The 14,658-nt window shown below is 37.3% G+C and overlaps 1 protein-coding gene and 1 non-coding gene across 2 annotated transcripts in view; one reads left to right on the top strand and one right to left on the bottom strand.

The window, feature by feature from the left end:
- Cfap44 (cilia and flagella associated protein 44) overlaps positions 1–14,658 on the top strand; it is a 66,521-nt gene that overhangs the window by 36,182 nt on the left and 15,681 nt on the right. The window contains exons 20-25 of the mRNA XM_042676865.1: positions 144–306; positions 3,289–3,419; positions 7,054–7,250; positions 10,243–10,417; positions 11,011–11,188; positions 12,489–12,998. Of these exons, the coding sequence (XP_042532799.1) occupies positions 144–306; positions 3,289–3,419; positions 7,054–7,250; positions 10,243–10,417; positions 11,011–11,188; positions 12,489–12,998 (1,354 nt within the window). The remainder of the gene's footprint in view (positions 1–143; positions 307–3,288; positions 3,420–7,053; positions 7,251–10,242; positions 10,418–11,010; positions 11,189–12,488; positions 12,999–14,658) is intronic.
- Positions 917–1,019, bottom strand: LOC122105715. The gene has a single exon (XR_006147074.1). It is a non-coding gene; the product is annotated as a U6 spliceosomal RNA (small nuclear RNA).

The following is a 14,658-nucleotide window of genomic DNA, read 5'->3' as shown; positions in this document are numbered from 1 at the left end:
TACTATTGAGGATTGTGCTTTGCAAACAAACTAACATGTTGTACGAGTTGACTAAGCAAGATGAAATTCCAAATGAATGCTAATTTTTCCCTTTTGCTGTTTCTGTATCCTGTGCTAACATGTCTTAAAATGTCTGTGTTCAGCATTGAGAATGCCAGGAGGAAACGAGAGTACGACAAGTTAATGAAGGAAGTGGAAGAAATAAAAGCAATCAAGAGAGAAAATATCAAAGTTTTGAGGAATAATTTTTTGAAACTATTAACAATGAATAAAGAATTGCCTATCCATATGCAGTTTAAACGGACAGTAAGTCTAAATATATTTGATTTTACTGTTGGCATGCCATTTCTGAGATAACCGTTTGGTCAACACAAAGGAACACTGGGGATCATCTTTAAGATTTCTTTTATCTGGCTAGTCAGTGTGGTTGGGAAAACTCAATTATTTGTAAAACTTAACACACAATTGGGTTTGGAAGAGGCTTGTTTCTTCTTGACTACTTTATCTGACATAAAAGAGACTACTGGATTTAGCTACTTAATATGCTGTGGGTTTATTTTATTTTGTTGTTGTTATTATGAATGGTTTTGCATGTTTTAAAATAATAGAATATAAATACAGATTTTTAAATATTTATTAAAGATAATACATGGCTTTAACTGGTTGTACAAAGGGTTTGTCATTCAACAGAGCAGTTTATTAATATAGTGCATCTTGGTCAATGTCACCCCTTTCAATATTCTCACTCACCTCTCCCAATTCACTCTTTCCATAACTCTTGTTGATTTTTAGGATATGTCTTGAATTTATTTCCATTTAACAAAGCAGTTTATGGATATAATTCATCTTGATCTGAGTCACCCCTTCAATATTTTTACTCCCGGGTGACCCAACCCTTATTTTTCTCAATTTTTTTTAAAATATGGGACGCTTCATGAATTTGGGTGTCATCCTTGTGCAGAGGCCATGCTAATCTAACATATGGGCTAATCTAATATATGGGCTGCCAAAGTGAGCACATCTCAGTTCTGTGATATATACAATGCACTCTTGCCTACATTCTACTTCCTTCCCCCATTACTGTCTACCCTTCTCCCCTTCCCCCTTCCACTTGCAGGTAGATATTTCCTGGCACTTATTTCACTAGGCTTTGACTTAAGTCTTTCTAAAGAATTATAATATTTGAGCTCTATACTTCAGTTAATTGTATACTAACCGGTGTGTTTAATTTTTTAGCTACCACAAATGAGGGAAACTGATATTCCACCTCACCCAGTCAGAATGGCCATTATCAAGAAAATTAACAGTAACAAATGCTAGTGGGGATGTAGCCAAGAGGGAACTCTGTTACACTGTTGTTAGGAATATAATTTTTTTTCAACCACTCTGGAAAGCAGTATGGAGTTTCCTCAACAAACTAAACATAGAACTTCCCTATGCCCCAGCAATTTCGCTCCTGGGCATTTTACCCAATAGAACGCAAACAAAGCTACAGTAAAACCACTAGCACCACCACGTTCATTGCAACACTATTTACCATAGCCAAGATATGAAATCTGTTCAGATGCTTTCCAATGGACAAATGGCCAAGAAAACATGGCATATATACACAATGAATTCTACTCACCCATCAGAAAGAAGGACATTGTACCTTTCACAAGGAAATGGGAAGACTTGGAAAAAATTATATTTGGTGAAGTAAGCCAGATCCAGAGAAACACAGGTTGCATGGGATCACTAATTTGTGGTAGATAAATACAGATTTTAATAGGTTTATAAATCCTTATTGTACCTAGAAAAAGTGCCTGTTGGGTAGGTACATGTATGACTTGATACTCTATTTCTTAGTTCACTAGATATGTTGAGAAGGCAGAACTTAGTTAACCAAGAACTTTCTAAAAGATGGCTTAGTAGTTATGATGACAACCACAACATGGTTTAAACCAATTTGGGATTCACTTTTTTCTTCTGTGACTTGGTGTAAATCCTAGAGAAATCTACTAATGATTGGTTCATTTTCTTATTGTCTTGAACTTTTTCGGAACTGAAATACTTTTTTATCATGTGTCTAATCAAATAAAAAGCCAGAGGTTGTCATCCTAAATATACCTATGGGTTTATTCAGTTTGCAATTCTAGAAGTACTTTTTCAGTTTTATATGAAAAATGGTTTGTGAAGTCACAATAGTTAACTTACTAAGTTGGTTATAAAATTAATTTATAATGACAAAAAACTTTATACTACCATTCTGAGAAAAAGGCTGATACTTCCAGAGTACTAATGACAAAATTTAAGGTAAACAACCACTGAAACAAGTCCCATGATGATGCACTTTGCTCACACCTTTAAGGAAAACACCAACGCCTCTGTTGAGAATAATGGCTACATAGAGTTTAGCATGAATTCAGTCTTTAATATTTTTCTAAGAAATGAAGGTAAGAAACATTGGGAGAAAGAAGAATCCCCTCCAAAAGATATGCAAAAAAGATTTGGTAATGTCAAGAAGACTTCAAAGACTGTCCTCTTCCCTGTGGTCAGGTCACGTGGGAGGGGGTGTTGTGCTAATGACCAACTGCTATGCATTCTACTCTGCTCAGCTGGCTTTGCAATAGTAGTTTCTTTGGGTTGGTGCTTTTTAAACTTTATATTCTATCTAAATATTGTTAGCTTTTATTACTGCTGTTGTGGAAGAAAATCTTTTTTTATTGTGAAAATTCTGTACAGAGGGGTTACAATTACATGGGCAAGATAATGAGTTCTTATCAAGCATTGTAACCTTAAGTGTATAATTTTGTTTGCATTATTGTTTATCATTTCCCCATATGTTATGAAACTTTTTTCTTTGTGTTATAGAAGATCAAAAGTATACTATTTCTCTCTCTGTGTCTCCTCTCTCTCTCTCTCTCTCTGTCGGTTGTGGGTCTTAAACTCTGAGCCTATGTGCTGTCTCTCAGCTCTTCAGCTCAAGGCTAGCACTCTACCACTTGAGCCACAGTGCCACTTCCAGTTATTTTGTGGTTAATTGGAGATAAGAGTGTCAGGGACTTTCCTGCCAGGCCGTCTTTGAATTATGATTCTCAAATCTCAGCCTCTTAAGTAGTTACAGGTGTGAGCCACTGGCTCCCAGCTATTGTATCTCTTTGGGAGGGTAGAGTTTATGATCTTTGGAAGAGTGTTATGATGCAGAATGTAATAGAAGACAAAACTGGGAATCTGTAACCACATTGGAGCAGAGGGTTGAATATAATACAATATAAAGAACAATTTTATACATCTGTTTATCTGTAGGATTTTGATATTGATTCCAAAATTCACGCTGACATTAACAAAAGCACAGTTCACAAAATCCAACAAGTGGAAAAGGAGTTAGCTTGGGATAAAGAGAAACATGACCTTGGCCTAAAGAAGCTACAAAGGAGGTAAGATCAACATGTTCTGCAAGTTAGGGTGTGTGAAAATACAGTTCTAAATAAAGTAGTTTATTAGGATTCAGGCATGAGCCACTGGTGCCCAGCAAAAAACCCCTTTTCCCCATGTTACTAGGTGCATTACAAAAACACAGAAGAAACAAAGACTAAAGTCACCTATGGCCACAAGCAGATTGGATCGTCTAGATCCTGCATGTATGCACACCAAACCTTGCTAGGTAGTTGAGATCACCTGGTGTATGTCATGCCTTTCCAAATACTATGCATATTTACCAACTCAAAATCATAAAGTGACATGAATGTTTTGGCAGCCAAAAACATTCAATCTGCTAGAACTCCAACAATTCAATCTGCCAGAAAAGAAATTGTAACCTTGCCTTCCTTTTACTAAAAACAAAAATGGCAACAGGTCTCTAAACAGAAGTGTTAGCAGAGTTATCATTAAAATATTACATTCTGTAGTGCTCAATTTTAAATCATGCCTAAAACAACAGTGTACACTAAGCAATTTTGAGAGCTCATTATCTGTTCTACCCTATTAAAATATTATGAAGAAGGTATGTTTCCATTGAATCTGCATATCCTTATGGTATAACCAGAAGCATATAACATCAGGGGCTCTAATCAAAATGTAAATCTGAGCACACCTGCCCACATTTCTCCCAGCAGGCTTCCTTCCATGCCTCTACTGCCAGCCCATGAGTAAGTCCTGATATGACATAAAATTCTACCTTCAATCTCATCTTCTCTTGATTATAACAGAGATTACCATCTAATATTTTAGGCCTTTCAATTCTGTTCTTTATCTCCAATATTTCTTAATTGTTATATTTTTTACATTAGAAAAGCATGTCAATTTTTCAGAAATGGTCAGATAAATTGATATTAGGCTAAATGAACCCCAAGATAAGAACTCAAATGGTTTTTCTTTCTTGCTATTGTTTCTAACATATTTATAAGATGATTTCTTTGTTGCTTTGTATGTCCCTCCCCCCATGGTATAACCCCTGTTTTCACTGTGTTTGATGTCGGTATAATTTGGGGAGGAGAAGGGAAAAAACAAATTGTTTAAATAGGGATACAGGTGGACCTATTGCAACAATGAGATGAACAAGACATTATGTTGACAAACGAACTTTACAACTTTGGCAAGCGGGGGGCAGGGAGATGGGAAAGAATGGTAAAGGGAAAAAACAAAGGAGGAGGCAACAATGCTTGATAAGAAATGTACTCATTACCTTGCTCATGTAATTGTAACCCCTCTGTACAGTATTTTCACAATAAAAAACTTATTAATATTAAAAAAAGAAAAGCTGCCACACACCCCCAAAAAAAGAAAAAGAAAAGCTTGTCAATTTTTACAAAATTTATGCTAAGACTTTAAGTTATATCACTGGTGTCATTTCTGTCTGTTTTCTAGTGAATGAAGTTCCTCTATTCAGTTGAACCAGCTTCTTCTGCTTTATTGCTTGCCTGGCAAAGTTTGGTTGATGGCAGGCATTGTGAATTTTACATTGTAGATGATGGATATTTTTCATACTTTAAATATTTATCAGATACAGATATTAAATATTAGTTTAGTTGCCTTGAAATACTTTTTTTGAAGTTTGCTTGTAACCTTTGTTAGATAGGATCAGGACAACTTTGGTCTAGGGCTAATTTTTTTCCCTTAGTAGTCTTTTGCTTATTTCATCCCGTCCCATGAAGAACAAGATTTCTGGGAAAGCACACTATTCTATCCTGTGTGGGGTTTGGGATTATTCTGTGTGGTCCATGGTAGTTCTTTCCCCCAGCTTCAGCTAGATGAACTCTCATGCTCTGATGCTGATCATCACCGACCTAAAGACTGAGGAGAGCTTGCCATAGATCTTCAGGGTTCTTGCACAGTATGCAGCTATCATTTGTCTGGTACTTTGCCCTGTGAATTACCTAATATTAAACCCTAGAATATTTGATCCTGGTTATTATTTGAATTCCTACATTGTAACTAAATTGCTACCTTCTAAGAGATGAGAGTACATAAGAAGTTCCTCTCAGAAGGGATCTTCAACATAGCAGCTAATGTTTGGACTTAATTGTCATAATGTGTTTATAGGCATATATATATAGGGGTGTATGTGTGTACATAAGTATGAATCTTAATGTACAATCTTAGTTTTGTAAGTAATGGGACTATTCTTTATAAGTTGACTTAAATTTGACTTTGAGTCTCTATTCTTCCAAGAAGACAGGAAAGTTAGTCTCATTCCTATTAAGATTTACTGTATCTACCTCTACTTCTTTCTCTTCTTTGATTCTGTGGCTCTCCTAAAGCATTACTGGTGAACTTAGAAGCCCCCATGCACCGGATCATTTTGAGGTCTTTCCATCTCTCCAGATGCTATCAAGGAGAAGATAAATGTTCTCAGTTCTATATCAATTTGCCCATCTTCCTTCTAGCCAAGAAAAATCTCTTCCTTACTTTCTACCAGTCTCAAATATTCTTCCTTTAAGCTCTGCTTCTCCTCTCTGGTCCATACACCTCCATCCCTAGCACATGGCTTCATTAGACATATAGAAGACAATGTAAGTACCTAGCTATCTGCTTACAATGTGGGAAAGAGATAAAGTTGTGCCACCAAATAACTCCAGTCATTACCAGTGTTTTCACTTCAACCAAACTAATAGGGCAAACACAATAACTTCTGGTTCAATGACTTACATCCCTTTTATTATTGGTAAGGCTATTATTTATTTCTATATGTTTATAATTCGTTTATATCTGTTCTTTGTAGAATGCGTATTTTCTTTGATTGCTGTTTTATTCCCCCCCCTTATTTAAGTTTTAGTTCAAGGTTTTTATTGTAGGCATTGTCTTTTAGTAAGACAATGTTGTAATTCTGTCTCATATTCAGCCATTTTTCTTATACTTTGTTTATATTTTAACTACGGAAAGGTTTTAATTTTAGTCTGATTAAAACTACCAGTTCATGTAATCCATATCCTTAATATATCTCACAGACAAGCTAAATTTCAAGAGTAAAACTCCAATGGATAAAAGGCAAAGGGAATAATTCTTAGAGATAGGAGAATGCTATTATGCTATGAAGAAAATTAAAAGAAAAAAATGGTTTTAGGAAAAGAAATAGAATTAAAAGGACTGAGTCAAAAAAATCTTAAGATAACAAGCAAAGAATAATGATGCGTGTTTATGTGTGTGTGTATGTGTGTGTGTGTGTATATATATATATATATACACACATATTTAAATTCTAAAATTAAAAGTGTAGGCAAGAACATATTCATCACTCCCCATAACCCTCTTTTTCGTCTCTTGTTTCCCTACTTATAACACATAGGGAGGAGAATCATATTTCTTCAAATTTTGATATGATCGATTTATGTTAAACATCAACCTGCCTGTAAGTTTCCATTTTTTACATGCGTTAGCAAAACAGCGGTGTTGTATTGACGAACGGTGAGCTATTTAGTATTTGCATTAGAAAGAATTTCTATTTGCTTTTTAGTCAAATGTAATCCAACTTCTATTACAGCCTGATGGTATGTACATGGTCCAAATTGGAGTCTAGCATGGCACAATGGCATTTTAACGTGGCTATTGCACATTTTCTTTATTGTTTTTTAGATTCCGTGATCCTCTGGAAAATGACACTATTGTAGTTCATGCCATACAAAGTGATCACAAGATAACTTCCTATAGGCTGGTGAAGCCTTCTAAGTATTTCAAATTAAAGCGATCAAGTCTCGCAGAGAGAAGACAAAGCAAATTTGAGAGGTTTGAAAAGGAAGGACCCGGGAAAAAGGATAGTCAGAAAGATTCAGGTAGCCTAAATTGCAAAAGGAATTGAAATCTTTACTCAACTAATAAAATCAAATTGTCTTTTTGTGTAACAAGCATTGAACATACATTAGTGGCAAAAGATCAATTTATTGTTCCCTTTTTTACATAATATCCCAATAAGGGGACACATAATCGAGAGAAATAGGGCAATGGGTCACTGCTGAGAATGAGATACTATAATTCTCCAATAAATACTCATTCCTGCTTTCTTATTTGATGCAGGTTGCTAACAAAAGTCCATCCTGGTCACATGGCTGACAGGGTGAGAATAGCAGATGCTGTGACTTTCTTAACTTCTACTTCCAAAACTCTCAAGTCTAGAATTTTCCCAAATGCTACTTTTTAGACAGTGCATCCTTCCCATTCATAGTTTTCACACCTAATGTAAAGCTAAAACATTGCACCTCAGCCTATTTTTCAAGAACATATATTTTGAGCAGAATTATGAGCTAAGAGTACATGTGTGAAAATGTGATCTCCAATCCCAGCAACCTGTTGGGTATTTTTGGGTGGGAGAGGAAACTGTTTGCAAAATAACTGTATAGAAGTTCAAGAATTCTGAGTTTGTTGAAGGGCTCAGTGAAGAATGAATAAAGGGTGCGCTAGCCTGGCCAAATCTAGACTGCTGCCCATGATACATTAACATGAGTAACATTTAATTCTTCTTCTTCTCCATTGTGAAATCTTTAATGTCTCCTTTCTGTATCTAGGATAAATCCTGAAACCATTATCATGGTTATTTCAATCCTTCTACAGTCTATTCAGAATCTCAGTTTCTGATAGTGGTTTTACATACTGCTCAGCTTACCTGTCTAGACCATGGTCCATCTTGGTGCTGTCCATGACCAGCCTGGTGCTCTGAAGACCCCTCTTTAGACCCCTCTCCACCCTGAAGCTTACTCTCTTATGTATGGCTTTTGGAGATAGTAAGGTTTAAATTCAGGACTACATGCTTACTCTGCAGGTATTCTACTCTGTCAGTCAGTCCTTTTTGCTTTAGTTACTTTTTAGGTAGAAAAGGTTTTTTGGTGTTTTTTTTTTTTTTTTTTGCCCAGGCCAAGCCAACCTAGACTGTGATATTCCTGTTTGCACCTCCTGTATAGCTGGTATGAAAGGTGCATACCCCACTGCCAGGTTGTTGGCTGATATGGAGGGGAGGGAGGTCTCACTAACTTTTTACTGTCTCAAACCAGGAGCCTTCCTATCTCTACCTCTGGAGTAGCTGGGATTATAGGTGTGTATCAATTACTGCATGCCTGGCCTCCTATTTTAATTCTACTAGTTCTTGAGGATCCAAATCGAATAAGCATTTGTTAAGAAGCTTTCTCATGACCACCTAAGACTTAACAAACTTTTTTTTCTATATTTCAGTATATTTGAAATATGAAATATAATGTAACAACTTAAAAACCATGTAACTATCTCATATTACTATTTATTCTATGTATATCTAAAGTATATCTTTATATTGCTTGAACATGAAGAATAATTCCCCATGAGATACTAGTGAGTTTAGTCAATATTTTTGTGTATACAGGTCCTGGAGCTTGAAGTCAAGGCCTGGGTACTGTCCCTGAGCTAGTTTGTGCTCAAAGATAGCACTGTTCCACTTGAGTCACAACTCCACTTCTGGCTTTTTGGTAGTTAATTGGAGATAAGAATCTCATGGGACTTTCCTGCTTAGGGTGGCTTCCTATCATGATTCTCAGATTTCAGCCTCCTGAGTTGCTAGGATATCAGGCATTAGCAACTAGTACCTGGCAAGTAATAATTTACAAGTTATGGATTTGATTATTATATGCTCCCAAATAGTTTTTCCTTTTTTTTTTTTTTTTGGTTGGGTGTGGGGTGTGAACTCTGGGCCTGGGCGTTGTCCTCATCTCTTCAGCTCAAGGCTAATGCTCTACCACTTGAGCCACAGCGCCACTTCCAGCATTTTTTTCTGCTTATGTGGTGCTGAGGAATTGAACCCAGGGCCTCATGCATGCAAGTCAAGCACTCTACCACTAAGCCACTTTCCCAGCCCCCCAAATTGTTTTTTAATTAGCCACAGACCACATAAGTTGGTATATGCCTCCTCTAGTTATAGGTGTTAAATAGGATTCCTTGCTTTCCCTCCCTTCTCTTAGTATTGCGAACATTCTTTCTCAGCTTCCTGATAGCTGTCAGTCATCTATCATCATTAATTTTCATCTCTAATTCCTACATATCTGTTTTACATTGCTGATTTTTAAATAAGATCCTTAAGAGAAGTACTTACGACTTTGATATTTTTATTTTGTCTGACTAGCAATGCTTTTGCTTTACAATGATTCAAAAGTACAATTATATGACAATTCTATTTTTCACTGTCAGTCCAATTTTAATATTACATGAGACATTCAAAACCTTATTTTGAAATATATTTTGTAATGACTTTGTTCAACTGTGGGCTAATGGTAAGTATACTGAGCATATTTAAAGCAGAATCAGCTAAGTAATGATGCTCTGTAGGTTAAGTGTGTTGAGTGTATTTTTGACTTAGGAGTTTTCCATAGCTAGTAAGTTTCTCAGAATATAACCCCATCATAAGTCAGGGAGCATCTGGGTTTGAGAGACTAAATTCATGATGCTTGTTTCAATAAAAATTCAGTATATTCTCTGGATCATTTTTATATAGCAAGTTAAAATAATTGTTGAAATATTTTTATCTGTCTCAAAAAACTGGAAATATTCTTTTCTTTTTTTCCCACTCCTGGGGCTTGACCTCAAGGCCTAAGCTCTGAGCCTTTCTGTGCTCAAGGCTAGTACTTTACCATTTGATCCACAGCACCACTTCTGGCTTTTTCTGAGTAGTTTATTGGAGATAAGAGTCTCACAGACTTTTCTGCCTTGGCTGGATTGCCTTCCTCATATCTCAGCCTCCTGAGTAGCTAGGATATAGGTGAGAACCACTGGTGGCCAGCTTGGAAATAATACTGATTCTTTGTACAGGTGGAAGTAGAAGCATACAAGAAGAATCAACTACAGACAAAGGGAAGAAATTTCGACCTAGAACTCTAAGTGAGATTATGGTAGAAAATCAAATTGAGAAAACAAGGAAACTTATACAAAAAGCTGAAAGAGCCCAACTAAAGATTCTCCAAAGAAAGAAAGAATGGGAAGAACTGTAAGTTTGGTTTTTAACCTAAATCCTTATCCTTTTAATATGTGAGCCCCAAATTTTATCTTTGTAAACTTTATATATATTGAAAAGGTATTTTATATATTCAACTATATACATTGTATATTAAAAGGCTTTATATTTATTGAAATGCCTTTACGAAGTATACTGAGGTGATTCTTTTTCTAAAAAATTATTGTAAAGGTGATGTAGAGAGGGGTTACAGTTACGTAAGTCAGGTAATGAGTATGTTTCTTTTTGAACAGTGTCACCCCCTCCCTCAATTTCTCCCTATTTTTCCCCTGAGTATGATTGATCCCTAAGGATCAATCACTGAGGTGATTCTTTTATTCTTTGATACTTTGAATTATAGCAATCTGGTGATATGAGTATAATAATATACTCACGTTATTGGGTCTGGCATAGTCATTAATGTGCTTTAAAATATTCAATAATTAAAAAAAACTGGTTTGGCCCTTCAGACTACAGTGACATAATGAAAGTGCATCCTGATTGAATTCTAGAATGTAGCTATATTAAAGTAGATACATTAGGGTTTATTGCTATATTTGTGTCTTGGTTGTCTGTTTTTCTGATAGATATAAGAGTAAACCTGATGATGACTATGAAGATCCCAGAGATGTTCAAGCCATCAAAGAAGCCCAAACATGCATGGGAGATTTCAATCTGAAAACAGCCCCAGACTACAAGATTCCTGAGCACATGAGAATAAATGCCGCCAAGAAGGAAGAGGAACTGGGACAACTGGACTCTTTGGTACTTACCCCTCTATGTCATAGCATTGGGTTTCATCTAAGGTAGATGTTATTTTTATGGATATCTAGAATGCTTTTTTTATAGGTAAGGAAATGAAGGCCTAGAGAGAACAGCAGATTTATCTATGATTTTTATCAACAAAAATGGCAGAACCAGCCTTTTAATTCTACAGCTCAATACCAGTCTCTTGGTTGAAAGCTTTTCACTGTCTCTGCACTTTGTATTTCTGAAATTCAAACTATCCCCTGTTGGACCACCAGGTAGTCATGGACCACCAGGGACTTAGGGGAAAATGTATTACTAACATTGTCTTTACAACTTGTCTAGCTTTTAAGGAGCAACTGAACCTATTAACATGTCTCTTTCTGACTTTCTCAACATTTTTCTAAACTGGATCTAATGATCCTAATCTTCGTGTTTCTTATTGAAGTTTCTTCTTCATGACATGCTAATTCCTTGTGCACTATTAGAACTATCATTTAACTGGACATCAGTGGCTCATACCTCTAATACTAACTATTCAGAAGGCTAGACCTCTGAGGATCAAGGTTTGAAGCCAGGCTGGGTAGCAGTCTATAAAAACTCCATCTTTAATTAACCAGCAAAAATACCAGGATAGAGTTATGCCTCAAAGTGACAGAATGCTAATTGTGAGCAAGAATTGGGGGAAGAAAAGTTTGAGGCTTTGAGTTCAAGCCCTAGTATGGAGAGGAGGTTTCTGGGGAGAATGCAGGGAAGAGGTGGGGGGAGGAGGAACGCTTATAGTTTGGCTGGAATAAGCAACCTGGGAATTTTTTGTCTGAGCTAAAGCGATCAAAGGTTCCCTTCCTTGGAGAGTATTCAGGAAGGACTTCCAGGAGGACTGGAGAAGGTCAAAGGAACAACCTTTTAGCCAGTATAGGAAAGTAGAGAAGAGAAGAGAGGAGAGAAGAGTGGAAGGAAGAAGGAAGAGAAGGAAAGGACAGAGGGGATAGGAAGGGAGGAGGGGAGGATGTGAGAGAGGAGAGAAAACAAGGGGAGAGGAAGGGAAGAAAGAGGAGGGGAGAGGAGGGGAAGGGTAAGGAGGATGGGGGGAGGGAGAGGAGGGGAAGGGAATAGGAGTGTAAATGGGAAAAAAAAACCCTAAAAGCTAAAGAAATGGGTGATTTCGAGCTGAAAGAAGGGACAGATACATTTTAAAAAGTTTTACTAAGCCTAGCCATTAAGGGATGAAATCAGATGATATTTTAAGTTTCCCTTTGCCAAAAGGTGGTCATTTTGCTTCCTTTATTTTTTTTTTTTAATGTTTGTTATTTTCCAGGTCCACAGAAAGAAAAGAAACATGAACAAATGCATCATCTCTCTCCGAGATCTTAAAGTAGCTGTTGTTGAGGAAATACAATGCTTGGTACAGGAACTGAGGAACATTCACTCTATCCTTCACATCTCTAAGCACATGCCCATCCCTCAGCCCCCTCAGATATACCCAGATGAAGTCCCAGAAAAGAGATTTCAGTACGACGAGGAAACTCTCGTGAAGTTTAAGCAAAAGCAGATGAAAACTGACGGGGAAAGGTTGGAGCAGGGGCGACAGAGTGTGTCGGTGGGCACAGGTGGCGGCTTCCTCAGGCTGTCTTCTGGGAAGGATGGAGGATATGCAACAACAAGGGATTCCTTATCGCGGTCATCCAAGGCATCTGCCTATGGCCTAGGCCTGGAAGTGCAAAAGCCCATGGAATTCGAAAAGGCCGAGCCAACGGAGGTGGAGATGGAGATCATGAAGAGGGATGAGGTTAAACAGTTGTACATGCAACAGTACTTGAACAACAGGGTAAGAGCTAAAGCTGCCCTTGTGTTAAAAGCTGACAGAAAGGAAGAGTTCGATCTAGTTTGTGGTTGGTTGGATGGTTTTAAATTCCTCTGCAGTAACCCTTTCCTAAGCCTTGACCAGCTGACCACTCACTAATGGCTTTGGTTTGCTTCCCACTCTTGGCCTTCTGGAAATCTTTGTACTCTGCTGAGAGTTTTGGCATTTTCCTTTTTTTTTTTTTTTAAGCTAAGAATGATAGGCAACCCCATGTGTCAGTAAATTAGCCTCTACTTGAGGTCCTGGTGAAAGGAAGTAAAAGAGCAACTTTTGGAGGATAGATGGAGCATAATTGAAAACCTTCCTGAAACATGAGCAACTCCTCTGCTTTTCACACTGTTCTTTCTCTAATGTGTGATTTGCCCTCCCCCCTCCCTCCATAGTTGGGGAGGGGTTACCTAAGGTACTGACTGGGTTTGAAATGGTTTGGGAGCTTGAGTGGCAAGTGCTGTGATTTCTAGGAAAATCAGGACCAAACTGGGGTCAGATTTGCAGGCTAGGCTTTGAATATGAGAGCAAAAGAAAATGTTGGGAACTGATTGCAACCAGCCGTGTAGAGTCCGCCCACCCTTCAGTGTCTTTTCAGTTCTACCCTGTGAGAGTGACCCCACCCCCCATAACTTCCCAACCTGTTCTTCAATCTATTGTCTTTACTTGGCTTAACCCCATTTTCTCACTGCTCCCTTTTATAGCTGTGCTTTTTCCTTTGCTCCTTCCACTGGCTTTCTTGTAGCAACTTCTTTCCAGAGCTGAGCCATCACACCAAGATAGCCGGGTTCCGTACCCTCTGCAGTAACTTCTGCCCTCATTACAGACTCTCCTTGCTTCTGAACTCCATTGCATCCGTTGTCAGCACGTCTTACATTTGTTTTATTAATGTAACAACTATTTATTGGACATTCAATACATAGATACAGTGCTATCTAGGTAGCAGAGATAGAAAGTAACTCAAGAAAAATGCATTCTATCTCAAATAATAAAAGAATAAAACAACTCTTATACATATTGGAGATCTATATGGGTCACTTCCAGAATGGTGTTGTGATAAAGAAAATATAGTCCTGTTTATCAAGAAACTTAGGAATATTTTTTTTTTTACTGAACAAGCATGAAAGGGGAACCCAAAAATGTAGTCTATAACCACACTTATTTAAAAGTTTCTTTTTTTCTTTTCTGGATTTCACTTTCTAAACTTGCCTAGTGACTTCACTGCCCAAACCCCACAAATCTTGCTTTTCTATAGCTCCTCATGTGGGCCTCCCCCACAGCACAAGAGGCAGTTGAGACTTCATCCAATGTGTAATGTATAATGTCTAAACTAATACAAAACATAGACTGGTTTGCCTCATACTATTATACTAGTTTCCTCAGGAAAGTCAGCCTTGAGGTTCTCTTGATCTCTATGCTTTGGGATGAAGTGACCAGAGCTGTGCAAAAAAAAAAAAAAAATCAGGACAAAACTGAAGACTACACAACAGTAGAGAAATGTCTGGGACAGGAATTGTCATTCTTAGGCTCCTATCCCACCATTATAATAATGTAGGCTTCATCTCGGGAAAACGAACTTGTTTCTTCATTTGTAAAGTAAGAAAATGGAACAGTTCTTTGTAACTCAAAGACTGTG

This window comes from Dipodomys spectabilis, unplaced genomic scaffold (genome assembly GCF_019054845.1).
Source record: "Dipodomys spectabilis isolate Male_0828 unplaced genomic scaffold, ASM1905484v1 ptg000032l, whole genome shotgun sequence".
In the NCBI taxonomy this organism is placed as follows: Eukaryota; Metazoa; Chordata; class Mammalia; order Rodentia; family Heteromyidae; genus Dipodomys; species Dipodomys spectabilis.
Note: the sequence above shows the minus strand (reverse complement) of the source record. Positions and strands in the feature narration are given on the sequence as shown.